The sequence below is a fragment of the Cheilinus undulatus genome, linkage group 3, assembly GCF_018320785.1.
Source record: "Cheilinus undulatus linkage group 3, ASM1832078v1, whole genome shotgun sequence".
NCBI lineage: Eukaryota > Metazoa > Chordata > Actinopteri > Labriformes > Labridae > Cheilinus > Cheilinus undulatus.
The window spans coordinates 18,077,445-18,103,941 of record NC_054867.1 but is presented as its reverse complement, the minus strand read 5'-3'; the positions used below and the strand labels follow the sequence as shown (position 1 = coordinate 18,103,941).

Here is a 26,497-nt window from a genome sequence, read left to right as displayed (position 1 = left end):
TATTGTCATACATTTCCCGGCATGCCGTTCGTTGTTACGCAGGTCACATGACACAGCGTCTGTCAACATGAGTGGGCACTGCTGGGCAGGGAAGCAGCTGGATGAACGAGAGCGGTGACCTGCAATTCCTTCTCCTACATTTTTAAATGCACGGACGAGCCATCTTTACGTGCTTAATAATTGAGACATAATACTGCAGACACTTTTTAACGGTTAGGGGCAATTTTGAGTTTTTTAAGCGCAGCATTAACCTGATCTACTGACGAGTTAGCTTGGGTGCTAGCTAGGTAAATAGCATCTCAGCCGCTGGATCGCTTAACTGTGAACGTCCGACTGTCGGAAGAATTTAACTTCTCACTGGTTTGCCTGCACTGTACAAGCTATCTAAATGAGTAGGAACACTGTTTTTTGGCTTTAGAGGAGCCTTCACATTTTTAACTGGTATATTCATTATTAATGTTAGCTTTCAGGTCGAGCCAGAGATGTTTTTCTCCTGCACGGACCTTCTTAGCCAGATATTGATTTTTTAAATTCTACAGCCCGGCTTTAAAGTGTGCAGACGAGTCGGATCAGCTGCGCAGCACGCTAATAAAACTTCTTGTAACCCTCTTACACGAACACTTCACTTCTGTATGGTAAAACAGAAATGGCTGTGTGGATGCCTGAAGCAGGAGAATGAGTTCACGTTTGCAGGAGAGACGATGCCTCCATCCTTCACTGAAGACTGTCCAGCTTAACATATCGATTAGCTGACCAATAACTGCCGGGGAGGACTAGAGAAGAGCACAAGTCCGTGTGAGAACCCACGGCTAAAGGCGTTATTAGTTTGTCTTGTTCTGCTTCTGTCCGATGGCTGCTGTTAGCGGTGTCAACATGCCGTCCCAGCTCGGAGACATGACACTGGCGGGTCCAGGAGGAGCAGGACTGCCCGCTGTGCCCTTCACCAACACGTCGGCTTCTTCCAGCAAGACGCCAGATACCGATACCCGAGGGTGCGAGAATGGCGCCTTGATGGACTCATTTGGGATTTTCCTGCAAGGTCTCCTGGCTGTAATGGCTTTCAGCACGCTAATGTGTGAGTATGACCAGAGGTCTGCTGCGTGTCTGATATCTGACCCTAGCTGTAGCTGGAGCCAGACAGTTATCCAATAGCAACACAGGGTTAATCAGATGTGATATTGATCCCAGCTGGGAGACTCACCTCTTAGACAAAAAAAAGTTGTAAAAAGAAATACAAATGAAGGTGCATCAGTTTGTAGTAACAGCACACCTATTGACTTCTTTTCTTAAAGTTATTGTTGGTTTTCAACCATAGCAGCTTGCATGTTAATTTCCTTGCAAACACAGAGTCATAAAGACAGGGTTTAAATAGTAGGAAAAGACCGTTTACCTTAATTATGTTTTATGTTTTTGCAGCCCCAATTCAAAATTAAGAGATAAGTTTGCAACACTTTATCTGTCTCGTTGTATTTACTGCAATCTAGACTCAGATTCAAGGTTTGGGGCAAATACAGGTCAAGTTTCAAGCTGCATTAGTGACATAAGTTCAAGACTGCTCAGACAAGGAGCTATCAGGAAATGGAGTAGGCCTAGATATTAAGATCAATCTCTGGATTACGTGAATGATATGATCATTAAAAAATGAGATCTGAATCGGAGAATCGAGTTTTTGAACCCAGTCCTACCAGGGATGCTTAATATTGGATTTTTGATAAAATCAAATGTGCTAATATTTACAATTTCAGCGCCGACACCTATATTTAGCTAAATACGTTTTGATATCTCGGGGTTTTTCTAATGCCGATGTTAAATCGATACTTTTTATATACTCTGCTGATGCCTTAATGGTGCCTGAATCAATACTTTTGAGGGAAAAAATGTGTTGAAAGTCAGTGGGAGAATCAAAGCTGTCTGGGTATTACACATGATTTGCAGAAATATCTTTATAAGATGCCAGTTGAACATGGGATAAGAAAAGGACACTGGTGTAACTTAACACATATATCACACATATTTCCTCCATTTGGGTTGGCAGGATATCGAAATGGAGAATCGATTTCTGTGTAGCAATACGGTTCAGTAGGTATCAGATTTGTTGTTAGCAGTACCATGTCAGTACCGGGTGACGATAATCATTCATTCCTCATTCCTCAGACCTAAAACTTTAGTCATTAAACACTGTAAAGCCTTAGGCTGAATAAAGAAACAAACTTCTGTCCTTAAACACACTCTAAAGTTTAAGGAGTGAAGATGATATAAGAAAAAACACAGCTGACATAGGTCTGTTGGTCCTGCCTATAACGCCACGGTCTTATTCATAAATATAGCTGAGATTTACAGCCAATCTAGGCTGATGTTAAAAGCCAGTATTTAAGTTGTATGTATCAGCAGAAATGTTAATATCTGAATATACCAATAATTAACATTATAAGCTATTATCTGCTGATACCGATATGATGCAGATAATAATTTGATTTTTTTTAAAGTAGAACAGAAAAAGGGGATATAGTTTAGATATGTGCAGGAGAGTTATGGTAATTGAGAGGGCTTATCTGAGGAACTGTCCCATAGAAAGAGAAAATCAAAAGGACAATAGCTTTTAAAGTTTGTTTACATATCTGGCTGAGGTGTTTTTTGTGCAGCCAAATTTAGACACATGGGAAACACTGGCAAAGGTTAAGCCATGGTTCCATTCAGTCAGTGTCTGGCTCAGCACGGACGACTGTGTGACCTAATGAGAGTAGCCTCTGTTTTGTTTGTCCCAGCAGCCTCGAAGCAGTGAGGAATGTTCAGCATTTTAGTGCTTTTTTCTGCTAGAGGCGGCTCTTTGGGCAGAAGGAGCAGGCCGAGGCCTACGCCTGCATTCACATCACACCCAGCTGTAAGCAGGGTGTGTTTAGTCTGAAGTCACACTTGAGCTCGGAGCAGAAACTGAGGTCACAGCCCACAGAATAACTCGCCTCCATGAATACACATAAAGCTTGGAAAATGTTTGTGCACTATACAGGTTTTACAAGGGTATGATATGTGCTATGTAAACATATGTGTTTATACAGCTTTGAAAATGTATGTACAGTCTGTGAAATCACTGAAATCAGGATAAGACTGCTCTCAGACTGCTCTGTGTCAAAAGAAGACAGTGGGAACAAGTCACTTATTGTAGAGAACAGCAAGAGCTTTATTGGTATTGGACATGTATCTGGAGTCAATGTGTAGCTTTCATGCATAACACATTAATGTCTTCTAAACACAAATTAAATGAAGAAATGACCCCTTTGAAGCATAACTTAGACACCTCAGAGAAACAGTCACATTTACATGCAACTTTAATGTTAGTTTCCTGAGGATCAGATTTTGCCAGGAATGTCATCATTTATGTAAATCAGGTTAATTGTTCACAAACAGCTTAATCTTTGGCACAACTTTTTAACAGGGTGTTTAGAACCTGTTCCACTTTTTGCTTTTGGCCATGCTGAAATGAAACTTGCAATGCTACCTGTCAACTAAGCAATGAGCTGATAGATAAAGCTATCTATTTAATTATTCTCAGCTTCTTCATGTGGCCTTAGCACGTTTGAACAAGTTTTAGTTCACAGTTTTAACTACTACATCTGCTTCCTCCTGAACCAGCATGTTGCCTTAGCTGATCTTGTTCTTGTTAAGTCATTCAAACACAGATTCTGACTTTTTGTTATTTATATTTCTTATCTTTATCACTTCTTGCCTTTTTGAGGTGTTTATTTTGTGAGCGCACTCTTGTAATGTTTTATGACTAAAAAGGGAGAGTGCTATATCTTTATGGAGAAAATATTCTAACTTATTTTTAAACTACAGCTCACTGAAAGGATATAACTGGGCTAAATGAAAATGGAGAGGTGCTTGTTTGGTCGTTTCTGTTTTCCTCTATGTTCATGTGAGTGTTCTGTATTGAAATCTCACCATCTTTGTTGCTCACTCATTCCTCCACAGTGAAACGCTTCAGGGAGCCGAAACATGAAAGGAGACCCTGGAAGATCTGGTAAGGCAGCTGAGCCAGCTTAAATTCATATCTCTGCAAAGGCATCAAATGAATCCCTCTGGAGTGTTTCGGGAACATATCAGCTGTCCTGTCTCTGCAGGTTCTTGGATACCTCGAAACAGGCCATCGGGATGCTTTTCATCCACTTTGCTAACGTCTACCTGTCGGACCTCACAGAGGAGGATCCCTGCTCATTGTGAGTCAGTCTTCTGTTCAGCTCTTTTCCTCCCCTCTGATGCTGCATATTAGTGATGGATTACCAAGAAATTGTGTGAATATCAGCACATTTACATGCAGAAAGAAAACATTGAATAATTTTTATAGCTGGCCTAAAACTAGACTTTTAAAATGCATGTAGCATGTCAGATTACACATTTTTAGGTTATTGCCTAACCTGAGTGTTTCATAAAGGTCTTTCAGACTGGCAGGGCACCATGCTGGTTCCTGATAATAATTTTGAACTGGCTGGTGCTTTCAACCCGAAAAAAATTGGATCGAACCCTCAAAAGTAAACTCAAGAAATTGCCTGAGTAACACGGAGTAACCTTCTCCCAGTTTGGTTCTGCTTAAACTGGTGTGTATGCAGGCTGGTTTGCCAGAAGGCACCAAGGTTCTGAGACTCTAAAACGGCGCCAGAGCCAGTATGAGAACTGTGTCTGTCTGAGAGCACTAATAAGTTGTTTTCAGACCTTGATTGCTCGATCGTGCTACTTTAACCTCCATAAAATCAATTTGATCAAACCCTACCTGACAGAGCATGCAACACAGCTCCTGGGACAGGCTCTTGAAATATCACGCTGATTCATGCATTGACTACTGCATGTAATTACTGGCAGGCCCCTGCATGCACATTTTAACTTCTGCAGGTGATCCAGAATGCAGCAGCACTTCTGGTCTTCAACCAGCCTAAGACTGCACATGTCACTCCACTGTTCATCTCTCTTTACTGGCTTTAAGTTAATGGCAGAATGAATTACCCTACTCCAATTAATCAGCAGAGTTCCTTTCTTTCAGACTCCTTTCTGTTGTTGCCCTCAGTGGTAGAATGCGTCTCCCAAGAAAGGTAGCTTGCACTGTCCCACTCTACTCCTGAAGGTTTTAGGCCTTGCTCTTTGTGAACGACCCAGCACTTGGTACTTTGGTCATTATTTGTTGATGAAGACAATTTAACTGATGATGATGAGAGGTCTCATTTTGATGACTTGTTGCTTTGTTACTGATGTTTATAATTTTAGTAGGGGGAAACATTTCTGTACATCATGTGCATTGCCTCGAGCTCTACACGACAGCCCCTGTGTCCGATCAGACTTGAGTCACTTTGTTGCACTTACTGATGTTATTTCCCACGTCTAGATCTTTGTTTAAGTTGTACTTATTCTCAGATGCACATTTCTTTGGGCAAAAGTGTCTGCAGAATGACATTGTAACTCAGTGGTTTCCAAAGGTTTTCTGCTGGGCCCCCCCTTTGGAAGATGAAGATGTTTTCAGGCCTCCCTCAACGTACAAATCAACATGTAAAATTATGTAAATGTGCCATAAACACACTTTCAGACACAGTTTTTGCCAATAAATTCCTTCTTTTTAAAATTTTCCCCAACACACAAGCTTACATTTTTGTTGAAATAGCAACAACCTTCATGGTGCGCAGGGGTCAGTGCTGGTGCCTCACAGCGAGAAGGTTCCTGGTTCACCTACTGATCAGGACCTCTCTGTGTGGAGTTTTCATGTTCCCTCCAGGTATTCCGGCTTCCTCCCACCACCAAAAACATGCTTGTTAGGTTAAATTGGCCGTAGGTGTGGATGTGAGTGTGCCTGGTTGTCTGGCTCTATATGTCACCCCTGTGATTGACTGGCGACCAGTTCAGGGTGTACCCCACCTCTCGTCCAATGACAACTGGGACAGGCTCAAGCCCCCACAACCCCTTACAGGATAAGCGGTGTAGGAAATGGATGGATAACAACAAACATCGCCTTTAACAGAGCTTTAAAAGTCTAATTCTCTAAAACATGAACAATTCCCTGAAAATAAAAACTTTGTAAACATATTTTAAGGATTTGTAATTAAAGTTCTGCAATAATTTCAATGACTACTGTCAGCTTGTTTTATGCTACAGATCTTCTCGGGGCCTGGGTGCAGCTGTGAGACCGCCACTCTCAGTTAATTTTCAGTATCTAGCTTTGATCTATATTTTGTCTTGATTGAGGCAACACAGCCCACTTTGGGAACCACTGTTGTAACAGATAAACATCTGCAACTTCCTGAGCTTTAAAATGTGTCTATATTTTCACCATTTGATATTCAACCAATTTACAGCATGCCTACTTGTTAACAAGGTCAACTGAAAGCATTTCCATAATAACTAGCTGAAAGGGGCAGACATGCTCCTGTCATTTAATCGATTCTCCTGCTGTACATTTATGCTGGGACAAGAACATTAGTCCATTTATATTGCCTAATTAAGCTCTAACTGTAGCTCAACTTACTTACATGTAAACTAAGTGAGTGAAAGGAAACACTAAGTGTAGTTTTAAATAACATCCTCTTATTTCTCTGTGTCTCAGATACCTCATTAACTTCCTGTTGGATGCTTCTCTGGGCATGCTGATCATCTATGCTGGAGTGAGAGCAGTCAGTGCGATTGTCGAGTGGAGGCAGTGGGAGTCTCTGCGTTTTGGAGAATACGGTGAGGACTTTGTGTGTGAGTTGACTTGTGTTGTCCAATGGAGGGCAGTAACTGCCTTTAGTAATCTGCAGTGTCATTTCTAACATTACGAGTTTGTTTTCCACCATCAGTACAGTTTGGGTTTTACTGAGGCAGTGAAAACTAACACTGATCTGTGTCACATATCTGAATACCTAAGCAGTTTTATTTTAAGAGTAATCAGTCGCTCATTGTCTGTGTTTGTTTGTCCAGGAGAGCCAGTCCAGTGTGCGGCATGGTTGGGCCAGTGTATCCTCTACATCCTCATCATGATGTTTGAGAAGGTCCTTATCATGCTCGTCCTCCTCATCCCACAGTGGAAGAAGGTCAGAAAAGCCTTTGAAATAATTGCCTGATTTAGTTACAACTGTTTTTTTTATTCTTAACATTTGAAAATGTTACAGAAGCCTTTGTAGCAAATTTTAACCTAATTTAAAAAAAATATTAAGAAAGAAGAAAGTAGCCTGCACCTTTCTCAACACGAGTCTTTTCTCATTCTTGTGCATGTCTTGCGTTCTATGCTGTCCTGCTGTAGATGGAGAGCATTGTCATACATTTAATTGAATAAGATGTCAATATTTATGATCATTATTTTTAAGCTTTTTAGATGTATTAGATAGGTTAGCTGAAAAGACAAAAGAAATGTGGGGAACAGAGAGTGGGGATGACATGCTCCAAAAGGTTGCAGGTCAGGTTCCTATAAGCAAACAGGGTAAACAGGGTGCCTGCTTTCCTGACTGAGCTAAACTAGAGTCCCTTGGAGCCTGCGATACTTTGTACATAAAGGGAAATGCAAGTGGATATTATATTTGTGCTATTGATGAAAGCTGCCAATTGAAACACTGAATGTTTTAAAGCTATAGTTGGCAAAAAAAACCCAACAAGGATTCTTTGCTCATGGACATGCTCAGTCTCTATATGTGCATTGATGCATAATTTAAATGAGCAGCATCACATATGGCCTCCAATATCCAAGTCATGCCAATACACTTTTAAGTGATTTCTTATCCAAAGTATTTCTTATCTTTTATTTAGGGAGTGTTATTTATCTGCTGTCAGTATATTTGTATAGTGTGTCATTCAAATATCTGGAGTTAAAAAAAGGATTCTTTATTTGTCCTTCACATCTGACAGGTTTTTGCCTAACTAAGGCTGGCCTTATACCAGAGGACTTTGCTAAAACTTTAAAAGACTCTAAAAAGACTGACATCTGAGACCCTCTCACATCTAAAGACAATTTGTCCGCAAGTCACTGAGTTTTTAGTCTCAGACTAAGATTTGCAAAGACTGGGGGTTATTAAGTATAAAACTAGAATACTATTCCTTTTGAGACTATTTCCATCATGCATCTGGTGGAAATTCACAACAACAATTTTGGGCGGAGAACAAGCTGTGGAAGGAGATGAAGATCGCATATACGTTGATATCTCTTTTAATCCAGTGTTTTTACATCATTTACAACAAGTAGAAACAAAAGGAAACTTTGCAACTTTGCATGCTACTGCAACAAACAAAGAAGAAACACTTTGGAATAAAAGTACCGATGCCCCACCACTGCTGTATACCTAACTTTGATTAATCAGAAGACAAAATTTGTAGAATTTCCCTTAGGGCTGGGCAATATGGCCAATAAATTGAATATCAGGTTTTTCCACCCCAAACTTGATTCACAATTTTATTCGATTTCCTGTCCTGTTTAAAAAAAAAACAAACCTGCAAATAAAAAAAGAGATGAATCAAAAAAAGTTTTGCTTTTATTTTATACTTAACATTTAGCAAAGGGTAAACTGAACTGTCCTTTAGAGGTTAAATAATAAAATGTAAGCTGTAAACTTGTCTTTTAAAGGACACTTTAGTTTCATGAAGTTTTCATGAATACTCGGCCTCTAAAGTTTTTCATCTGCCTAGGAAACGGACTGAAATTAATGCTGATGTCTCTTTGTGATCCACAAAACGAACAAGAACATCAGGAAATTGATTATGTCTTTGTGTATTTGATTAGTTGTTTCATCCAAGTCTGATGAAAATGTAAACACTCAGACCAAAAGTGTATTTTATTCTGAAATCTATGAAAAGATTCCGAGTGAATGATATGAAAAGGTCAGCAGGATGTTTTTCACTTTCACAGGATGTGTGAATAAAAGATGTATCTTTCTGATTACAGGGTTCAACAGAATTAACTTAACACTAAGTTTCTGACAGTAGTTTTATCTTTTAGTGTTATTGCATTGAATTAAACAAAAATATCAATTTCCAATTTTCAGAAGCTTAATTTTCTAAAAACTGAAGATATCGATAAAATCCTTTTCTTGGGTGCCGGTTTAGCTCAGTTGGTAGAACAGTCATCCATGAAGTGAGGCTTCAGTCCTCAACACACTGGTTGTGGGATCAATTCCCAGGCTTGGTGCATGTCTTCCCTGCCTTCTCTCCCAATGTTTCCTGCCTCTCTTTGGCTGTCATATCAGTTAAAGGCAAAAAAATCTCAAAAGAATTGATTTATTGTACAGCCCAAAAAAGGGTCCCATAAAAAGATCTTTTTTTCAGCATGGCTCTGAGAGTGTGGTGACAGAACTCTATGAAAAAAATAATAATGACGCTGTTTTATGAATATGAATATTTTGAACAATAATTTCAACCAATTGAATAACTAATCTTTATAATAAAGATGATTTCTCACCTGAATTGTGTAGGGGGGAGGGATACTGGAAACTGCAGACCAGCCTGAATATTTGAGCATTAAACTAGATCAGTTTTATGATAGTTTTATCACTTAAATGTTTCCTTAAACTGCTGTGAGTATTTTGCAACATTAAGAATAATTCTAAGTTAAACACTAATGTACTAATATGATCTACGAAAGCAAATTTTGCCACAAGCTAGAAGATAAACATATCTAGTTCAGTTCAGTATCTTAGACATAAAAAGGGGCAGATCCTTCCCTTTGCTTTTTCCTGTCAGGGTTATGTAGCGGGCTGGATGGTAGCCAGTTCTACGGATGCATGTACAAGAAAGATTAGCAGAGAGATGAGAACTACTTTGTCCAGGGGGTATGTGAAGCTGACACAGAGTAAAAGTTCCTCACAGCTGCTTTAACTTGTTCAGACTTTGTTCCACTCTATTTCCCAGAGAACAGGGAAGCTTTACAGCTGATCCAGTCCTCAATTCAGGACAGCACTAAGAACACATGTTCCTCTTTTTTTTGTTAACACAGACAGAGCGAATGATAGTGGTCTTGAAGCAATATTATACAGGAGCTGCAGGTGATATAGTGTTTAAAATGGTCACGGTCATGCTAATGGTCATGGTCTAAATAGCTACTTCTTTTTACTGTGTGTTAAGCTGGAAGGTACATGGTGTCTTGCAGATATTTTTTAAGCAATAACAAAGGAGTTGATTCACTTCTTTTTGTTACCCAGTAAACAAATGGAGAACAATTTCTTTCAGTATAAAAAAATCATACATTGTTTACATCAATGCTTTTCTGCTAAGTGCTGCCTTTGTCGGCACATGAATGTTTTGCCTACACTTGTAAATCAGTGGAACTGGGACAGCTTTAGCAGGAATGTGTATCATGTCACACAGAAAAATTGTGTGCTTATGCATCACTGTTTGCCATCCAGTAAAGTAAAACTGACCTAAACAGGTGTTCCCTGACCGGGAATCGAACCCGGGCCGCGGCGGTGAGAGCGCCGAATCCTAACCACTAGACCACCAGGGATGTGTCTCTCAAGGCATGACAGGCACTCTCTCACGAATTCCTGTAGTGTTGCACTGTCTTTATGTTTTTTAACACTGGGACCGTGCTATAAAAGTTAATTAATCTTCCACCACACAAAAATCTACAAGTAGTTCTTATTATCATGATCCTCAACATCAAAGTGAAACCACTAAGGTTGTTTAAGAAATAATGAAGTAAGAGTAGTGCCCTGTCTTCTTAGTTGTCACGTCTTTAAATACTTGAGCTGTGCTTATTCTATGAGAGAATTTTTGTTTTTTTTTACAAAAACAGTTTTGAACCTTGCATGCAACTCTAAATTGTCTAGTGTCCAGTCCTTTCATACACTGAAAAAATGATGTTGCTTGACCAGGAATTGAACCTGGGTTGCGATTATGAGGGCATTGAATCCTAACCACTAAACCACCAGGGATGGGTTTCCCAGGGAAGAAAAGACATCGACCACCCAATCCCTGTAGTGTTGCACTGTCATTAAATTTTTCAACCTTGGGGCCCTTCAATAAGAGTTAACCAATGTCCCACCACACATAAATCTACAAGTTGTTCTTATCGTTGTGATCCTCAACATCAGATAGATAAAGAGGCTTTTAAATGAGCAGGCACCGGTGCTAAAAACCTGTCTGTGAAATTCTCTGTCAATAAAATTAATTGGTTCTTCTTATTGTGGTTAATTTTGTAAAATAGAGCAAAGGAGCAGAATGTATTATGTAAATAAAAGAGGTTCCTAGGTTGGGCCTTGAGGGATGCCAGATTAAATTAGAGCATCTCACTGAATGCTCATAGACCATTTAAAACATAAAGTACTTCAGAATCATTTGTGTTCATTTTTGGACCCCTGTGGACAAAGTAGAATCTCTTATTTCTTTGAGGATTTTATCCTGTAGTGCTTTTAACAACTAATCTGATCCTGCTTTGATTAAACAGGCATTGAAAGTTTCCCTTCTTGAAAAGGTAATATGCTTTTATGGCTCACTGTGGTTAATCTGGCATCAACAGTTTAAGTCATAATGTTATCTGTGAAGTTTTTAAAGAATGTGTGCTCCAAAATGTCTTATTATTGAAGTGTGATCATTTGATGAAACAAGGACTGAGCTGAAATACATGCTTTGATCAGCTGTGTCTCATTGGTAGAGTCAGTCCTCTCTCAGTCAGAAGAGATTCGATGCTGAGCTCTTGCAGTCACATGTCAACATCTCCCCAGATTTGAAATTGCAGTGGGCAGCGTTTAGATAAGTTGACTAACAAGGGTAATGTACTCAAGTAAAAGTACAGTTACTTTAGTTAAAACTTACTTAAGTAGAAGTAAAAGCACTGATTTCAAAATGTACTCAAAAATGTACAAGTACCCCAAAAACTGCTCGATTACAGTAAATTAAGTTAATGTAACTACTTACTTTCCTCCCTTGGTCCTTGGGCAGGAAAATAACCCAGATTGCCCCCACCGCTGCACTTGCGGTGTGTGTTTATGAGTGGAATTGGCATCAATGGCCCTTTACATAGCAGCCTCTGTCATCAGGGTGTGACTGGGTACGTGTGAACTGCTGTGTAAAAAGCCTCAGAATATTAACACACCTCGAAAAGCGACATGTAGGCTCAAGTCAATTTACAACTTATTTAATTGTTGTAGCATCCTAAAACATATGTGTACCGTATTAATAGCACGTTAAGGGTACATGTAGGATAATAACAATAGATTTAACCTTCTCTGAACTGGGCTGAATTTAATTTTAAAGCCCTATTTTTCAATTTCTGTCATGGGATATCTTTGACACCAAAACATCATAAATTACTTCATATTCATAAAATGTAGTGTGTAGATGTTGTGATGGATTATGGATGCTACCGTAGCACGCGCACTGCGCACACTCTTTACAGGGAAACTGAAAGTCATTAAAACTAAGCTAGCTTGTTGCCTGAGAATTGACGATAGTTGTTCATAGCAGCAACATAACGGTTTCTCAACGCAAGTATTTTTCCACAAGGCAAGTACCTGGTATTAAATCATGCTGAACACGTTTCACGTTGAATGAGGTTCGCATACAGTAGGAACGAGAATTAGATTCATATTTACATTTAAGGCACGCTTAAAGCAGATTACGTGTAATCTCTGCTATTAGCCAGAAAGCTAACGCTAGGTTAGCATGATTCAAATTCAGTTACATTTGTTAACAAGTAGGAAACAAACAAATTTAGCATTCTTATTATAACAAGGCTAATTTTTTTTTACATGCCATTAAATTACCTCGTGTTCTTTCGATTTTGACATTACTTAAAAAACTGTGTGTAAGGATATGAAAGCTAATTTAGGTGTTGAAGGGACAAAGGACTCAAGGGATTGTTATGTAGCAGAGGTGTACCAATAATATGATCTTTTGTCAAGGTTAAAGAATATTTTCAGAACAGGTTTTTGTATTTGTAATCAACTGGTTAAACAGCTGTCTTATTTTCATCATAAAATAATTTTTTTACTCTATATCGTTTTTTTCTCTGTATGTCTATATGTACAGTTGAGGCTGTACCATCATCATCAGCGTACTCCAGTTTTTGTCTCTTCATGTTCTGTGATTTTTTCTGGAGCAAATAGATGCATCTATATGAGATATTATAGCCATATAGTTACCAGAACAATGTTTCATGTAATTGTTGTCGTTATTGTAGAGGCTGTTTATTTGTCCAATGTGCTGTGCAGTGTTTAAACATTTTGGTCACTGTTTATCTAATGATAGTGAATATGGTTTGGTTTTGGGTAATATTGCTGCACTTTGATGAGAAACTTGAAGGAATTTTTATTACTTAATGAACATTGTGTTTGCAATGTCAGTTCTGCAGGCAGTAATGTAAAAATCACTTTGAAAAATAATCAAGACTCAAGTGTTTATTTTATAAACTCAGTTGATATACATGAAGAGAGCACAAATGACTACTGTTTCTGAAGTTGCTTGAAAATATCTGGTAGATTGTCCCCTTTTTCCTGTAAAAGTTGATTCCCCATAACATCTTTGAAACTTCTAGCCTACAGGGTGTGCTGTGTGTGTCGCTCCCATGTATGCTTATGTTTGTTCTTGTGTTTATGTGTTGTATATGTTTGTGTGTGTCACAGCTGGCACTCCTCAACCCCATACAGAATCCTGACCTGGAACTGGCCATCGTTATGCTCATCGTCCCGTTCTTCGTCAACGTAAGTCTGCCGTTACTCTGTGTTTGTTCTGTGCCCCCTGATTTCATGTATTCAGTGAGATCCTGTCTTTCATAAATCATCCTTGTCCATACATGTCGTAGTCATGTATTTTGTATGTATATAAAATAAAAAGACCTCCTTGATTTAAGTTGAATCCTATCTCTTGATTCCATATGGAAAATAAACTTGTGTCTCTTGTGTTTCTTGCAGGCCCTTATGTTCTGGGTGGTAGATAATTTTCTAATGAAGAAGCACAGGACAAAAGCAAAGCTAGAGGAGAGGGAGGAGGACGCACGGGGGAACAGCAAGGTGCGCTACAGACGAGCTATGTCCCATGATGACTCAGAGTCGGAGGTAAGATTCACTGCTGTTACACAGCTGTGAGATACACATGGTTTGAAAATGGAACAACCACTAAACGTCAGATCTTGTCACATTTGTTTATCTACTTCTCATTTATTTTACTACAAGAGTTAAGTCAATGCACAGGGTAATTTTGAAAACTGAAGGGTGAATTAGTCAGTGGTTGAAGCTCCAATATTCAGAAAGTGTTGCTTAAAGTGAAAGCGTACTATCCTTGAATTGTAAAATGTAAACATATGTAATTAATAAAAGTCCAGAAAGCTAAAGTGATCTGGGGCTATTTTTGAACTTCATCATTGCTGGCAAACGGCCCAACAACAACAACAATTACAGGAACTCGTTTCTTGTGTGCAAACCCTTGACAGACAGTAACCTTAATCTTTGATAAAGATGACTTTGATAAAGATGACTCCACAAACTAAAACTATTCAAGAACATCTTTTGTCTCTCATTGGCTGCCACATATTCCTCAAATCCAGTTCAGATTGGCAGCTTGTTATGTAGTCATGCACCCACATCACATGAAGTCATTACAGAAATCTAGGAAAAATGTTTTTACAACCCATGTTCCAGAAAACCCGCTTAAAGCACCAGAGCCTTGGCGTCTAGCTTACAGTAATTTGGTTTGTTGTTTACATGTCATTCAGTATTGCCACTCATAATGTCTGAACCACTATGGTGTGTCTGACAATGAATTGCCACAGAGAATGGTGTTTCATGACCAGGAATCGAACCCAGGCCATGGCAGTGAGAGTACCAAATCCTAACCGCTAGACCACCAGGGGCAGCTGTTAAACATGATCCCTGCGGTGTTAGTAGAAGAGTCCAGAAAAGATAATTATGCTGATCTGATATCTGATGGTGTTATACCTTTCATTTAGAACGTACAGTTTGTTCTGTTTGTCCTGAATTTCTAACAAATAAAAGCAAATGCAGGAATTCTCTGAAGCTGCAACAACAGGCAAAGGTTGAGAGATGCATCTCACTGACTTACATTTTATTTCATGTGAGCAATTTATTACTAACAGGTTATTTTTTGTTAATTAATGTCCTGTTTTTTCTTATTCTGTACTTAATCTTATTTATTCAAAAATGGCTCAAGATTTGTTCAAACATTGTCTTTTTTGTACAGCAACCGCAGTAACTGAATCACTGTGCTTATTCTAAACACATTTTCTTTCCCCCATCTCCTAGAAAAAAATCTCTTATTTTATAATCACTTGTTTAAACATGACCCTTTTTTTAGCAACAGCCCTTGCTGCATTTGCTGTTGCTCTTTTGATCTCTCTGGTTTCACTTTTATCCAGCAAAAGAAGCAAATCCCAGCCATTTGGGATTTGAGCATTTGAACATTTGCCTGTAAATTTTTATGTTGTACATATAGCTGTTCAGAAGTTTTAACCATTCAAACATACACCTAAAATACACACTGAGTGTGTAAAGCCCTACAGTTACCTAACAAATACTGAAAATAAACACAGACTTCACCCAGAATTTTCCATCCTGGCCTCCTAGTATTTTCCCCTCCCCCGCCCCCCTTGCCTGACAGTCAAACTACAGGGTAATTTAGTGTTGTGAGGTGCATGTATAAATGAGAGACAGATATTTTCTGATTAGTTAACCACAATCTGTGAATATAGTTTAGGAAAGCATGTATGGAAAGAGCTTGACAGGATTTGAACTCTGACCTGTGACTGTGCTGGTTCCTGAGCACCAAACCATGAGGAAACTGTGACATCTAGTGGCAGAGATTTGAAATGACACATTTAGAGTAGGCTTCTCATGCCATGCTTATTTATTATAAACTGAAACAGGATAAAATAGCCAAGAGGCCTGGTTTTATGAATATTTGTATAAAACTATACATCAGTATTACTCAACCCTAGTCACCCAAAGAGACAAATTGTTGAAAAATACCTTTGCAAGAGCCACAATATAAGTGGTGAAATTTGGCAAAAAAAAAAATAAGTTACAGGTGGCAAAAATAATAACTTTATTTATTTGTTTATTTAAAAAATGATCAAAAAGCGGTACAAAAATGGCAGCAGATGAGTGTAAAGTGACTAAAAGCAGACAAAAAGCAGCAACAAGGTGGGACAGTGGGCAAAATTTTGCAAAGAGTGGCAAAAATGAGGGGAAAAGTGGCATTTAATGGCAAAAGGCAGCTTTAATGGGTGATAAGAAGCAAAACAAGGGGAAAAAATGCAGAAAATCAGGATAAAACTGGTTAAAAAAGGGGGTTAAAAGTGTCAAACATGGGCAAAAAGTGACAAAAAGAAGTGGCAAAAGTGGGCTTAAAGCAGTAAAATTGATTAAAAATGGCATAACATTTCAAATTAGGCCAATGAAAATATACAGACACAGTTTTCTGCCATTTTGCTAAACAAGGTACAGACTTTTATAGATGTTTGTTTAAGTGGAAAGTAATTGTCAATTCTAAAATTTAAAAAAAAACAATTAAAATTATTCTGTAAACTGGTAGGAAGTACAGAAATATCCAGTCATATTTCTATTAAAGTCAGGAGCAGCTGGTCATGGATTGTCTCCTCATTTGTTTGTTATGTTTATTTATAACTGAAACATTCCTCACACCCTTATTTTCACTGCAAAAATAGCTGATCACATGGGATTTTGGCCTTTCTGCAGAGGAATAATAAAACAGAGAGGAGAAGTTCTGGCAAGACAGAAATAAAAGGAAATAATCAGATATGCCGGTTTGGGTTTTGGCAGCTTGTCTGTTTTTCAAGAGGGGCAAACTGCTGCAGTCACATAAATGACTGGAAAACTAAAGATGTTAGTGTTGCCTTCAGGTTGCTGGCTTCTTCATACTGCTGTTTGTCCATCCATTGAGCTGATCACCTGTTCACTTAGCCTGACCTTGAAAAGTGGACCTGTCACTTTCTATATTTGCTGTTCTTCTTATTTGTTCAGACAATTTTAAAACAGCTTTTTTTGTTACCAGAAAAAGCACTAAAACTCATCTGTGCAGCTTCTCCCCCTTCCCCACATTTTCTGTGTAAATCTCCTGTAATCCAGTTTCTAAGGATTTAGGCTGTACCTATGATTTGTGTTACATCAGTCACCCATTTACTAGAGAACTGTAAATTTCTGCAAACTTTCCACACGGGTGGGGGACAGAATATACTAGCTTCATGTTGAATCAGTTCAGGACAGCGGTGATCATTCGGTTGTGAGCACTAGTTGGTTCTCCTGTCAGAGAGCTGGCTGCACGTTGAGAAGTTTTTAGATCTCTTCAAATAAAGCTGCTTTTCAGGGAATTTTAACATTTGAATAGTCAAAGCATTGCAGACAAAAGCCAGCTTCATGGTTGGTTTCACTTTCTGCCAGCAGGCTGCAGCTTGCCTCAGCGCATGCGTGCAGCGGAGCGCTGAGCTGTGGGGGATGGGCTGAGCTGTGCTCAAAGACATAATAGACTCAGCTGCAGAGAGGTTTCACAGCGGGCCAGTGGCGCAATGGATAACGCGTCTGACTACGGATCAGAAGATTCTAGGTTCGACTCCTGGCTGGCTCGTGTCTCCTTTTCAGGTTTTACTGAGTACAGTGTGTTGTACTGCAGTATTACTGGATGTAGAAAATCACTGATTACCACTCTGTCAGCTGTAGATCAAAATAAACAATCATGTTATTTTTACAGACTGACTGAACAAGGGGTAGTTTTACCTAAAAAAAAAAATGCACAACTGTGACCATCAGCCTTCATATTTAAATAAGTGTTAACTGTATTTTGTGTTTTATTGTATGATTATTTTTAATCTGAGGATTAGACCCCGCAGAATAGCAGTTTTTGTATAGTTTACGCTGGGAGAATCTGTGATTTACTAGACAGTTATTTGCTCCACAGTTGTCAGCCGCTGCATCACAGCAGCTAGATTTCATAGGTTAAAAGATAATTAGGGCTATCAGCATTAATGCAATAAATTTGGTTAATTAAGGTCCACATCCTACATCCATGCACTCGATATATGAAACAGTCTGTCCAACATTTAACCAGGCATCCTAGATAGTTGCGGTCAGCCACTAGGTTTTAAGCCGGTCTTGTTTCATACTTAGATGTTTTGTTTAAGGTCTGTCTTGTTCTGTAATTTTGCTGCAAAAGAAAATATTATTGCTGAAAATAAAAACTACCAGTAACAACAGTGCTGAAAAGTTTAACTTAAGGCTCAGTTATGCTCAGTGTTTATAAAGCATATGAACACAGACAGAGGTTTCTGTCCGTACTTTGCATTTATTTTGTCCATATTTACTGCCCATTCTCTCAAATCTTCCAAATATGGAGCCAACATTGCAATACAGCCTGTAACCATGGGGCAGTGTTGTGCATGTAGCCCAACTCTACCAACCATCTGACCAGTCGAATGAAAGTTGTCAGTCCTACTACAAACATATTTATGATGTTAGCTCACCCTTGAACAAAGAGACAACAACAGAATAGCCACAGAGTTGTGGAGGTCTGTGAGAGACAGCGACCTCTAGTGGGCTGATTTTTTAACATCCACCCCAACAAAACAGACATGTCAGAGTATGTGGGCAGTGCCAAGTGTATTGTTTAAAACTCAGTTATCTATTTTTTGTATGTAAAGAGAGAGAGAAAATTCCTGACAGTTGAACCATGAGCCTGCCTTCTAATCATCTAGAACAGCCTAATATGTCTATTCCTCTGGACTGTTTTCAGATCCTTTTCTCAGCAGATGATGAAATGGACGAGTCTGATGAGGACGACGTTCGTCGACTCACTGGCCTGAAGACAGTAAAGAAGAAGAAGCTTCGAATGGGGATCCCTGTTTGACCTGTGTGCCTAGCTTAACTGCTACAACTAAACTTCCTCTGGTAGCTTGTCACAGACCAGCACATGTTCCCCGTACCTCCACAGATTCTGTCTATCAAACTAAGGATGCTGCTTGGAGACAGAAAAGCAAACTCTTATTAAATTCCCTTTACTTCTGACTCCTGGAGGACTCCTGCTTGAACTGTATCCAGCCTGACATTTTATGTAACACACTGGGAGATTTTTGTCTTTTTTTCTTTTTGTTGCAGTTCACCAGGTACTTCGATCACCGTTGGATATCAACATGGCACTCCTGAGGCTAATGTTGTGTTCAAAGACAATAGGAAATCTAGTCCTACCAATATCAAACATAATATTCTTAAATACTTATGCACGTGTAATAGGAGAACCCTAACACTGGTTTAATATGGTTTGGACTGGGCAGTGTGGGTGCACCGGCCACACCTGTACCAAACATGCAAACAAAAAAACAGTTCAAGGAGTCAGTTAGGTCAGTTACTCCTAATGTCTTTTTGAAGTGATTGTATCCCCACTTTAGGTTCCATGTGAACTTTTCCTTTGTTTCCTCTTTTAGAAGTAGACGTGTGTACGTGTTTGTAAGGGTGTGTTCAGTCGGACACGCCTAAAATTTAGAGCATTACATCAGGGTTGATTCAACTCTCAACACTTTCCAGCACAGTTACACGTTTCTACTGCATATCTTGTATGTGATGTTACTCATGTCTATGGGAGCACAGTAATGCTTGCTGCAACCTTCCATTTTTATCTTCTGGCAGTGGTGACAACGTTCAAACCTGTAGGACTGCAAAATCGCACTGCTTCAACCTCTGATTGCAGCTCAGCCAGGGTTGTCTCTGTTGATATAAGACTTCAGTTTCTTTGTAATGGTTTACCGAGGTCTTCAGACTGTGTTCTTTCCGTTATTGTTTTCTGTCTTGATTTATGTTGTTAGATTTTTTTATTTAAGTTTTGAGTGTTGTTTTCGGGCCAAAAAGGTGACTATGCTTGTTCCAAAAGTGTTCTTTACTCCTTTAGTCCAAGAGGAGAGTAGATATGAGAACCATTTCTTGCACAATTTCTCATTTATCACTACTTTTGTCTTTCCTTTTTGTGTTTGTGTATTAATAATTTTTGTTAAAATAACGTGCCTGAGTTGAATTACCAGCAGGTGTTTGTTTCACTGGGTTCATTATGTTTTTTTGATATCTTTTTCCCAGAGCTCCAGAATTTCAGCCATGAAGCAGCATTCAGCCGGCTCTGATGTTAAGAATGTGACATGCATAGACCTCTAAACTGTTAAGTGACTGTGGACCAGATGGTTAGGTAAAAGTGTGAGCGTGTCTGTGTGTGCGTGTGTGAACAGCACACATGTATGTGCTGTCGTGTGATAGAGGTGTGCATCTAAGTATGATCATTTGTTGAGACTGTAGGTCCTCTTCAGAGTAAGTGGGGAGTGACACAAACTGTGACTGTTGATTATGGACCTGGTGATGAATTTATGATGATGTTTTTGGCATGTAAGCAGGGAATAAATGACTGCGCATTTTAAGGGAGGGAAGTATATTTGGCCTCAGACCTTCTGTTAAAACTCAGCTCATCCAGGACAAAGAGGGCTTTTAGTATTTTGCAAAGTTAAACTACTAGATGATTACAAGTGATGGAAATAAATTATGAACGCTTTTCCAATAAAGGATGTGATACAATAGCACGTGTGATGTAATTGTTTCTGAACGACGTCTTCCATGAAAAGCACACAAAAAAAAAAAAAAAAAAAGAAAATTCATGTTCCCTGACCGGGAATCGAACCCGGGCCGCGGCGGTGAGAGCGCCGAATCCTAACCACTAGACCACCAGGGATTATGACGTCGCTTCCCTAACATGCAATTATCAATAAGGTCTCAGATAAGTCGTAGTTTGATTATGGAGAAATTTATTAATGCTCTTTTCTTTTGAATAGAATGTTTATTAAATACATTTCTTTCAACATCATCTTAAGCGCTTTTGAAAGCTGTGGTTGCCGTTTGGAGTCTCGGTCATGATTGAGCGACCAGTTATAGATTAGAATAATAACTAAGCAAGCTTTATGTTTTTATCTGCCTTAGAAAATATATGATTTTAGGCTTAAGCTTCATCTTGACTCATTTACTTTAATCAGTTGAAACACAAACGCCAATTTTCCAAGCATGACTCAGCAGCATGTTTTGTTTGTCTTTCTCCCTTGTGTCATCGAAAAGCCACTGATGAAGCTCAAAGAACTGGTCGTTGATATCCAAAGAGTGATACTTAACCAGCCAGAAAAGGTAAGCATACACTCATAAACATGCTGTGCTCATAAACAACAGCCTGAATTTTTAGGGACCTAATTAGCACATGTACAATCATATTGTGAAACAGTAACCAGCACAATAACACATGAAGAGGGGGATGCTTGTTTTTCCTGTTTTTAATTCAGCTGTACCTATTAAAGCAGGGGTGTCCCCAGCCACAAACGGAAATATATAAGGCTGGTGGGGCCACTTTCATATACAACACCCCAAGGTTAAAGTAAAACCAATCTAATATTGGTCAAGACATTTTTAATGACTGAGTATGCTCAAATGGCTAGCTAATGGCCGACAAGGCAAATGGCCAACTATTTTAAGTGTTTTGGGGATGTCAGTCAGATTTCAGGGGCCCCTGGTTGACCTGAGCTGGCTTTGTCCCTTTTGTTACTATTTGCTGTTGTAATCAATCAGGACATTTTAAATCAAGTAGGGCTGTTAACGTGTTAATAATCATGATTAATCTGGAAATGTTAAAAAAATAGCACAAATTAATCATAAAAATCCATGAATTCTTATTGTCAAAATGTTTGTTTGCAGAATTATAGCCCCGCCTTGTGCTGAAACTAAGAAGCACAATACACGCAAGTGTTATGTTCTAATCTAGGGCATATTTGCTTTTATTTTTTTCAAATCTGCTGTGGATCAACCAAAAATGAACCACATGCCATATCCGGCCCCTGTATCCCTGTATTAAAGTCTAATGGTAGTCTAAGTGATAGCTATGGATAAGCTTGTCATTTAAAGTAGCCTAATGAGTCAGTTTATCCAACATCACACATTTAACACCTCAATTTACAATCTGATGACTACTTTCCACTTCAGTCTGATGACTTGTCTAAGCCCAAAATAGGTCTATACTGTGCCATCTGGATAACTTCAATGAGTAAAAACAAAATGTGACATCAAGACATCCTGAAATGGATGTCATAGGCTTGCATAAATAAGACCAGCATATTATCAAGTACCTCCTGTATGACTGTCATTTGTACTGTTTTTGTGTAGACTACTTTGGTCATCTTAAGAGTGGTTTAGGACATGTAATTAATAAGAGTTTAAGTTGTGCTTCATTTGAACTCATAACCTGTTAATCTGTTTTTTTGTTTGTTTGTTTTTTGTTTGTTTTTTTTCTTGTTCTTATTGGATATTCTAGTACTGTGATCAGTGCTGTAAATTTAGGACTTCTTGGATGTATCCTAAACTACCAGTAGTCACCTTTTTGGGTTTATGTTGTCTGACTTGACCCCAAAACTCCCTGTTGCTTTTGTATCAAAGCACCAATTACTTTACTGTATCTCAGGCTGGATGGCATGTCAGTCTTTAGCTCTTCAATCAGAACTCATTCTGTTGTGTCATGTATTCACTGTCTGGAAATGCTTTTACAACACCCAAAAGAGAAACTCTACTAGACCTAAATCACGTTTGCACTCACCACTGGAGGAAGTGATGCCAGGTGACAGACACTCTCGATTCCTCATTCAAGGCCAGGTCCCACGCCAACATTTATAAGGGAGGGTATCTCTACCAGCCTCGGCAAAAGACACACTTCTGCTGGAATTATCAGCTGTTGGCCTGTAAGCTAATAGTAAAAGATGAGAGACCCATTCCAGCTGTACCACCCCTAACGTCACACCTAATAATACACACTGACAACAGGCAGAGTGGAACAGAGGGTAGGGGTCTGACTGACTCACTGGGTCTTGATCAGGACTATATATAACGCCACACTTGCTGGGACACAAAGACAAACAACAAGAACTGATCAGACCGGACGTGTTTGTGGGTTAAAGACACAAACTTCAATAGTCATGTCACAGGTAGGTTACATCCGCCTAAATATGCTGTTTGGTTATTTACAGGGATTTAACACAGTGCTAAGAGTTTTTATTTCCCTGCTTTTCACCCCTAACATTCATATACATCCTTGTCCACTGTGCTTTATTACAGCCAGGCGAGGTAAAGAAGAAGAAGCGTCCCCCAATGAAGGAGGAGGACCTGAAAGGGGCCCGCAGTAAACTGGGACTGAAGGGCGAAGTCAAGAGTAAGACCTATGAGGTCATGGTGGAGTGTGGTGAGTAAAAGCTTTATTAATGTTTCCTCTGACACTGAAACACAAGCAAAGTGTGTAAAATGTCAAACAGATGTGAAGTTTGCTTTCACTTCATCCACCTTATTACAAACAAACCCTTTCTGGATTGAAAAAAATATATTTTTTCTCCTGCTTGGCATGTAGATTTAAAAACATTAAATATGTTAAACCCAACAATCTAAAAAAACAACTTGAATATATGAGACTGGGGGGACGGGGTGTTCTTCATGCACTTTTGACTTTACTAACGACAACAATAACAGACAGGGAAATGTGCACATAAATAAATGGTATTAAATATAATGAAAAAATAATTTTGTATCTAAGGAAAACTGAATTGAGTTAATGGGTTAATTTTCATGAAAAGGCCTACTGAAATGATCTTAGCTTAAGCAATCCCTCCAAACGACAGGCTACTTGTGTGTGTCAGAATTACAGTGTGGTTCATGTTTCTGTTTAGGTCACTGTTGTGGGGCTTAACTGTTTACCCTTTCGTGCTGTATGTTTAAGCTAAAGTCAGCAGGTCACTGGCGGGGTTTTGTATCGCATCTCAGGTTTTTCGGCTGCTACGACACGAAAAGGTGTTCCCTGACCGGGAATCGAACCCGGGCCGCGGCGGTGAGAGCGCCGAATCCTAACCACTAGACCACCAGGGAAAGCTACTGACACTTTACGATTTACATGATTCAATTACAACAGCCGAATGATTGAGTTTTGTTTTATATCAACTATATATTTGAACATTTTATAAAATAGATGTACATTAGCAAAACACTTTTACAAATGATAAACAAATTCACAATTCATAAAGCAAATTTACATAAAGCCAGATTCTAAAACACCTTTACAAAACTTGAAATAAATTTACTAGGTCTGATACAAAATTGCAAGGTCAGAGACATTTTTTTAAATTTCTGTAAGCTATTGTTTTATAAATAGTAACATAAAGTTACATATAGGTAACACCTAAAGACAGTGCTATAATGCGTTTTATGATGACAATGCTAATTATGTTGCTGGATTTTTCTTGTCAGGGGTGTACACGCAACTGTTGTGGTCACACAACTTTGTGATTTATTTGTTTCCCACTTCTAATGGCTGAGATACATTAAAAAAAAACCTGCAGCTGCAATTTTTTTGTAGTGTTGCTCTTGCTTACAGAAACTTTCACCTGCTGTCTTTGTTTACTCCCACCCACTATGTATTTGGCAGAAGAAACTGTAAGGCCAAACTTCACTTCACCAACCCATACAAATGTTTACCCTAGAATATTTAATCTGTGTTGCAAGAATCCACTTTTAAAGCCATATTTTTTTTTTCTATTTTTAACAGGTAATCAGACTAGAGCCAGCTGAGTGTGTTGTATACTGGATTTATGATGACAAGAGCATTAAAATAAGCATGATTCAGAGTCAGATTCTCTTTTTTTTTTTTGTCCCCCAGGGGGAATGAGTTTTTCAGCATAGCATACAAAAAGACAACATATACAAGTCAGTCATAATAAGAATAACACAATATAAAAAAACAACATACACAAAATCAACAATAAAAAATCAGTTCAGAGCTCAAAGTGAAATGGAAAATTACTACCGAGTGATGCAAAGTGCAATGTGAAGCATTATGAGCATTATGAGCAATAATAGCGCAAGAAGAAGAGCAACCTAAGCGCTCATGACCACTAGTAAATGAATTGCACTGAAGTTAAATGGGACCTGGAGTCTTTCAGTCTTCCTCACAGGAGATCTAAAATGACGACATTAGAAAAAAAAACACTGATTGCTCTGATATGGACAATCCAGTATAGCATTTGCCCTCCTCAGACACATGTAGGCTGCCATATGCCACACGATCTCGATAGGGATTGTTCTTCCTGTCTTATGTTTTCCTATTGAGTTCATTTTGAAACACCTCAGGGGAGTCCCTCAATTCTTCAGAAATGCAGTCACCTGGTTTTGAGCATCCTTTCCCTAATGGTAAATATGTGTTTCTTTTTTGTGTTCAGAGCGTATGGGCAAAACAGCTCCGTCTGTGTTCAGCGGAGTGAGGACGGGGGCAGAGACGGCCCTGAGCCATCCTGCTCCTCCTAAAGCTCCTGGTGCCAGTGTGTTCAGCAAGTAGGCAAGCCAAAGAAAGAAGCAACACAGAAGTCTTGATGTGTCTCAGTAAGAGCTGAATCTGCATAATATGGATTACAAAAATGTTTTTTAAGAAGTAATGTGTAATAGAGATAAGTGAGCTAGTTTTGTAGCAGCACTGTGACATCAGTGCTTTGTCAGTAGTTAGTGGGCTAAACAAATTGCACTGTCAGTCATAACTGAATTATGGTTTATTTTAGGATTATGTGGCTGTTACAATCCAAATAAACCGAGACAATTATGTGTCTGTATAGTCAAAGATTATTTAGTCAATTGATGGTTTTCTGTTTTTTGTACAATTTTTTTGAATAAACAAATTAATTTCCATTGTTGTCAACTGTTGTCATTTGTCAGTTCATACAAAATGGGCCTCTTGCTGTGGACCATATTTAGGTTTAAAACACCTGGCCGTATGCTGGTAAACAGTGTTTTTGGATTGTAACCTCACCAAGAAAACTAGAAGACTGTCAATTAACAGCACAGTCACAGCGGCTAACACATGTTCACAACAACACTACAGCTTTAAAGCACAAACCCTCGGCTGCGTGCATGTAATGTTTATGTGTGCAATGGTGTCAACAAGTATGCTACAAATTTTTAAAACAAGTTTTGGGTAATTTTGCATCACGAATAAGATCTGATTATGCAGGGTTACTTTTAAAAATGCCAGAATACCCCTTTTAGGCTTTTGCCACTGAGTATACTTTTTTTATCCAGCATTTGAAGATAAACACTTTTGCCCTTCATTATTTTTTGCAGAACAGGCTCAAGCTGTGTATTTATTACATCCTTCCAATTTATTTTAGAAGGTTGACTGAGTATTTCGAGAGGAGTCCATACTGTTTTGCACCCATGTATTCTTGGATTTCAACCATGGAGCATGATAGATTAAGGCAAACATTTCTTCACACAGCCATGTTTCAAGATAGACTGAGCTGATTGTATCTGCTCAGTCACTCCAATTTAGCACATTGTCTTTTGAGATGATAGACTATCAGTGAAGAGGAGATTAGCCTACTAATAATGAAACTGATGACAGGAGATATGAAAGAGAAGGCTTCTTTTAGCTGATAGCTGTTGTTGAGTCGGGGTAAAGCCACCACCACAGTTAACAACAGCTACGACAGTAACAAGTGACTGTTACTACA

The 26,497-nt window shown here is 38.8% G+C and overlaps 1 protein-coding gene and 4 non-coding genes across 5 annotated transcripts; 2 read left to right on the top strand and 3 right to left on the bottom strand.

The window, feature by feature from the left end:
* The first annotated feature begins 6 nt into the window (after positions 1-6).
* Positions 7-25,618, top strand: stimate (STIM activating enhance). The gene is made up of 10 exons (XM_041782541.1): positions 7-1,075; positions 3,970-4,018; positions 4,119-4,214; positions 6,581-6,702; positions 6,934-7,046; positions 13,557-13,634; positions 13,845-13,988; positions 18,691-18,798; positions 23,073-23,196; positions 25,217-25,618. The coding sequence occupies exons 1-10, from the start codon at positions 850-852 to the stop codon at positions 25,330-25,332; spliced, it is 1,176 nt and encodes a 391-aa protein (XP_041638475.1). The 5' UTR covers positions 7-849; the 3' UTR covers positions 25,333-25,618.
* Positions 10,367-10,438, bottom strand: trnae-cuc. The gene has a single exon. It is a non-coding gene; the product is annotated as a tRNA-Glu (tRNA).
* trnar-acg lies at positions 17,457-17,529 on the top strand. The gene has a single exon. It is a non-coding gene; the product is annotated as a tRNA-Arg (tRNA).
* On the bottom strand, positions 20,590-20,661 carry trnae-cuc. The gene has a single exon. It is a non-coding gene; the product is annotated as a tRNA-Glu (tRNA).
* trnae-cuc lies at positions 23,799-23,870 on the bottom strand. Its single transcript has one exon. It is a non-coding gene; the product is annotated as a tRNA-Glu (tRNA).
* Positions 25,619-26,497: the final 879 nt, after the last annotated feature.

Excerpts from the sequence above, each read along its gene's own strand:
- stimate (XM_041782541.1), top strand. The coding sequence starts at position 850 with ATGGCTGCTGTTAGCGGTGTCAACATGCCGTCCCAGCTCGGAGACATG. Across the intron at positions 13,989-18,690 it reads ATGATGACTCAGAGTCGGAG|ATCCTTTTCTCAGCAGATGA; the intron begins GTAAGATTCACT and ends GACTGTTTTCAG. Across the intron at positions 18,799-23,072 it reads AGCTTCGAATGGGGATCCCT|CCAGGCGAGGTAAAGAAGAA; the intron begins GTTTGACCTGTG and ends GCTTTATTACAG.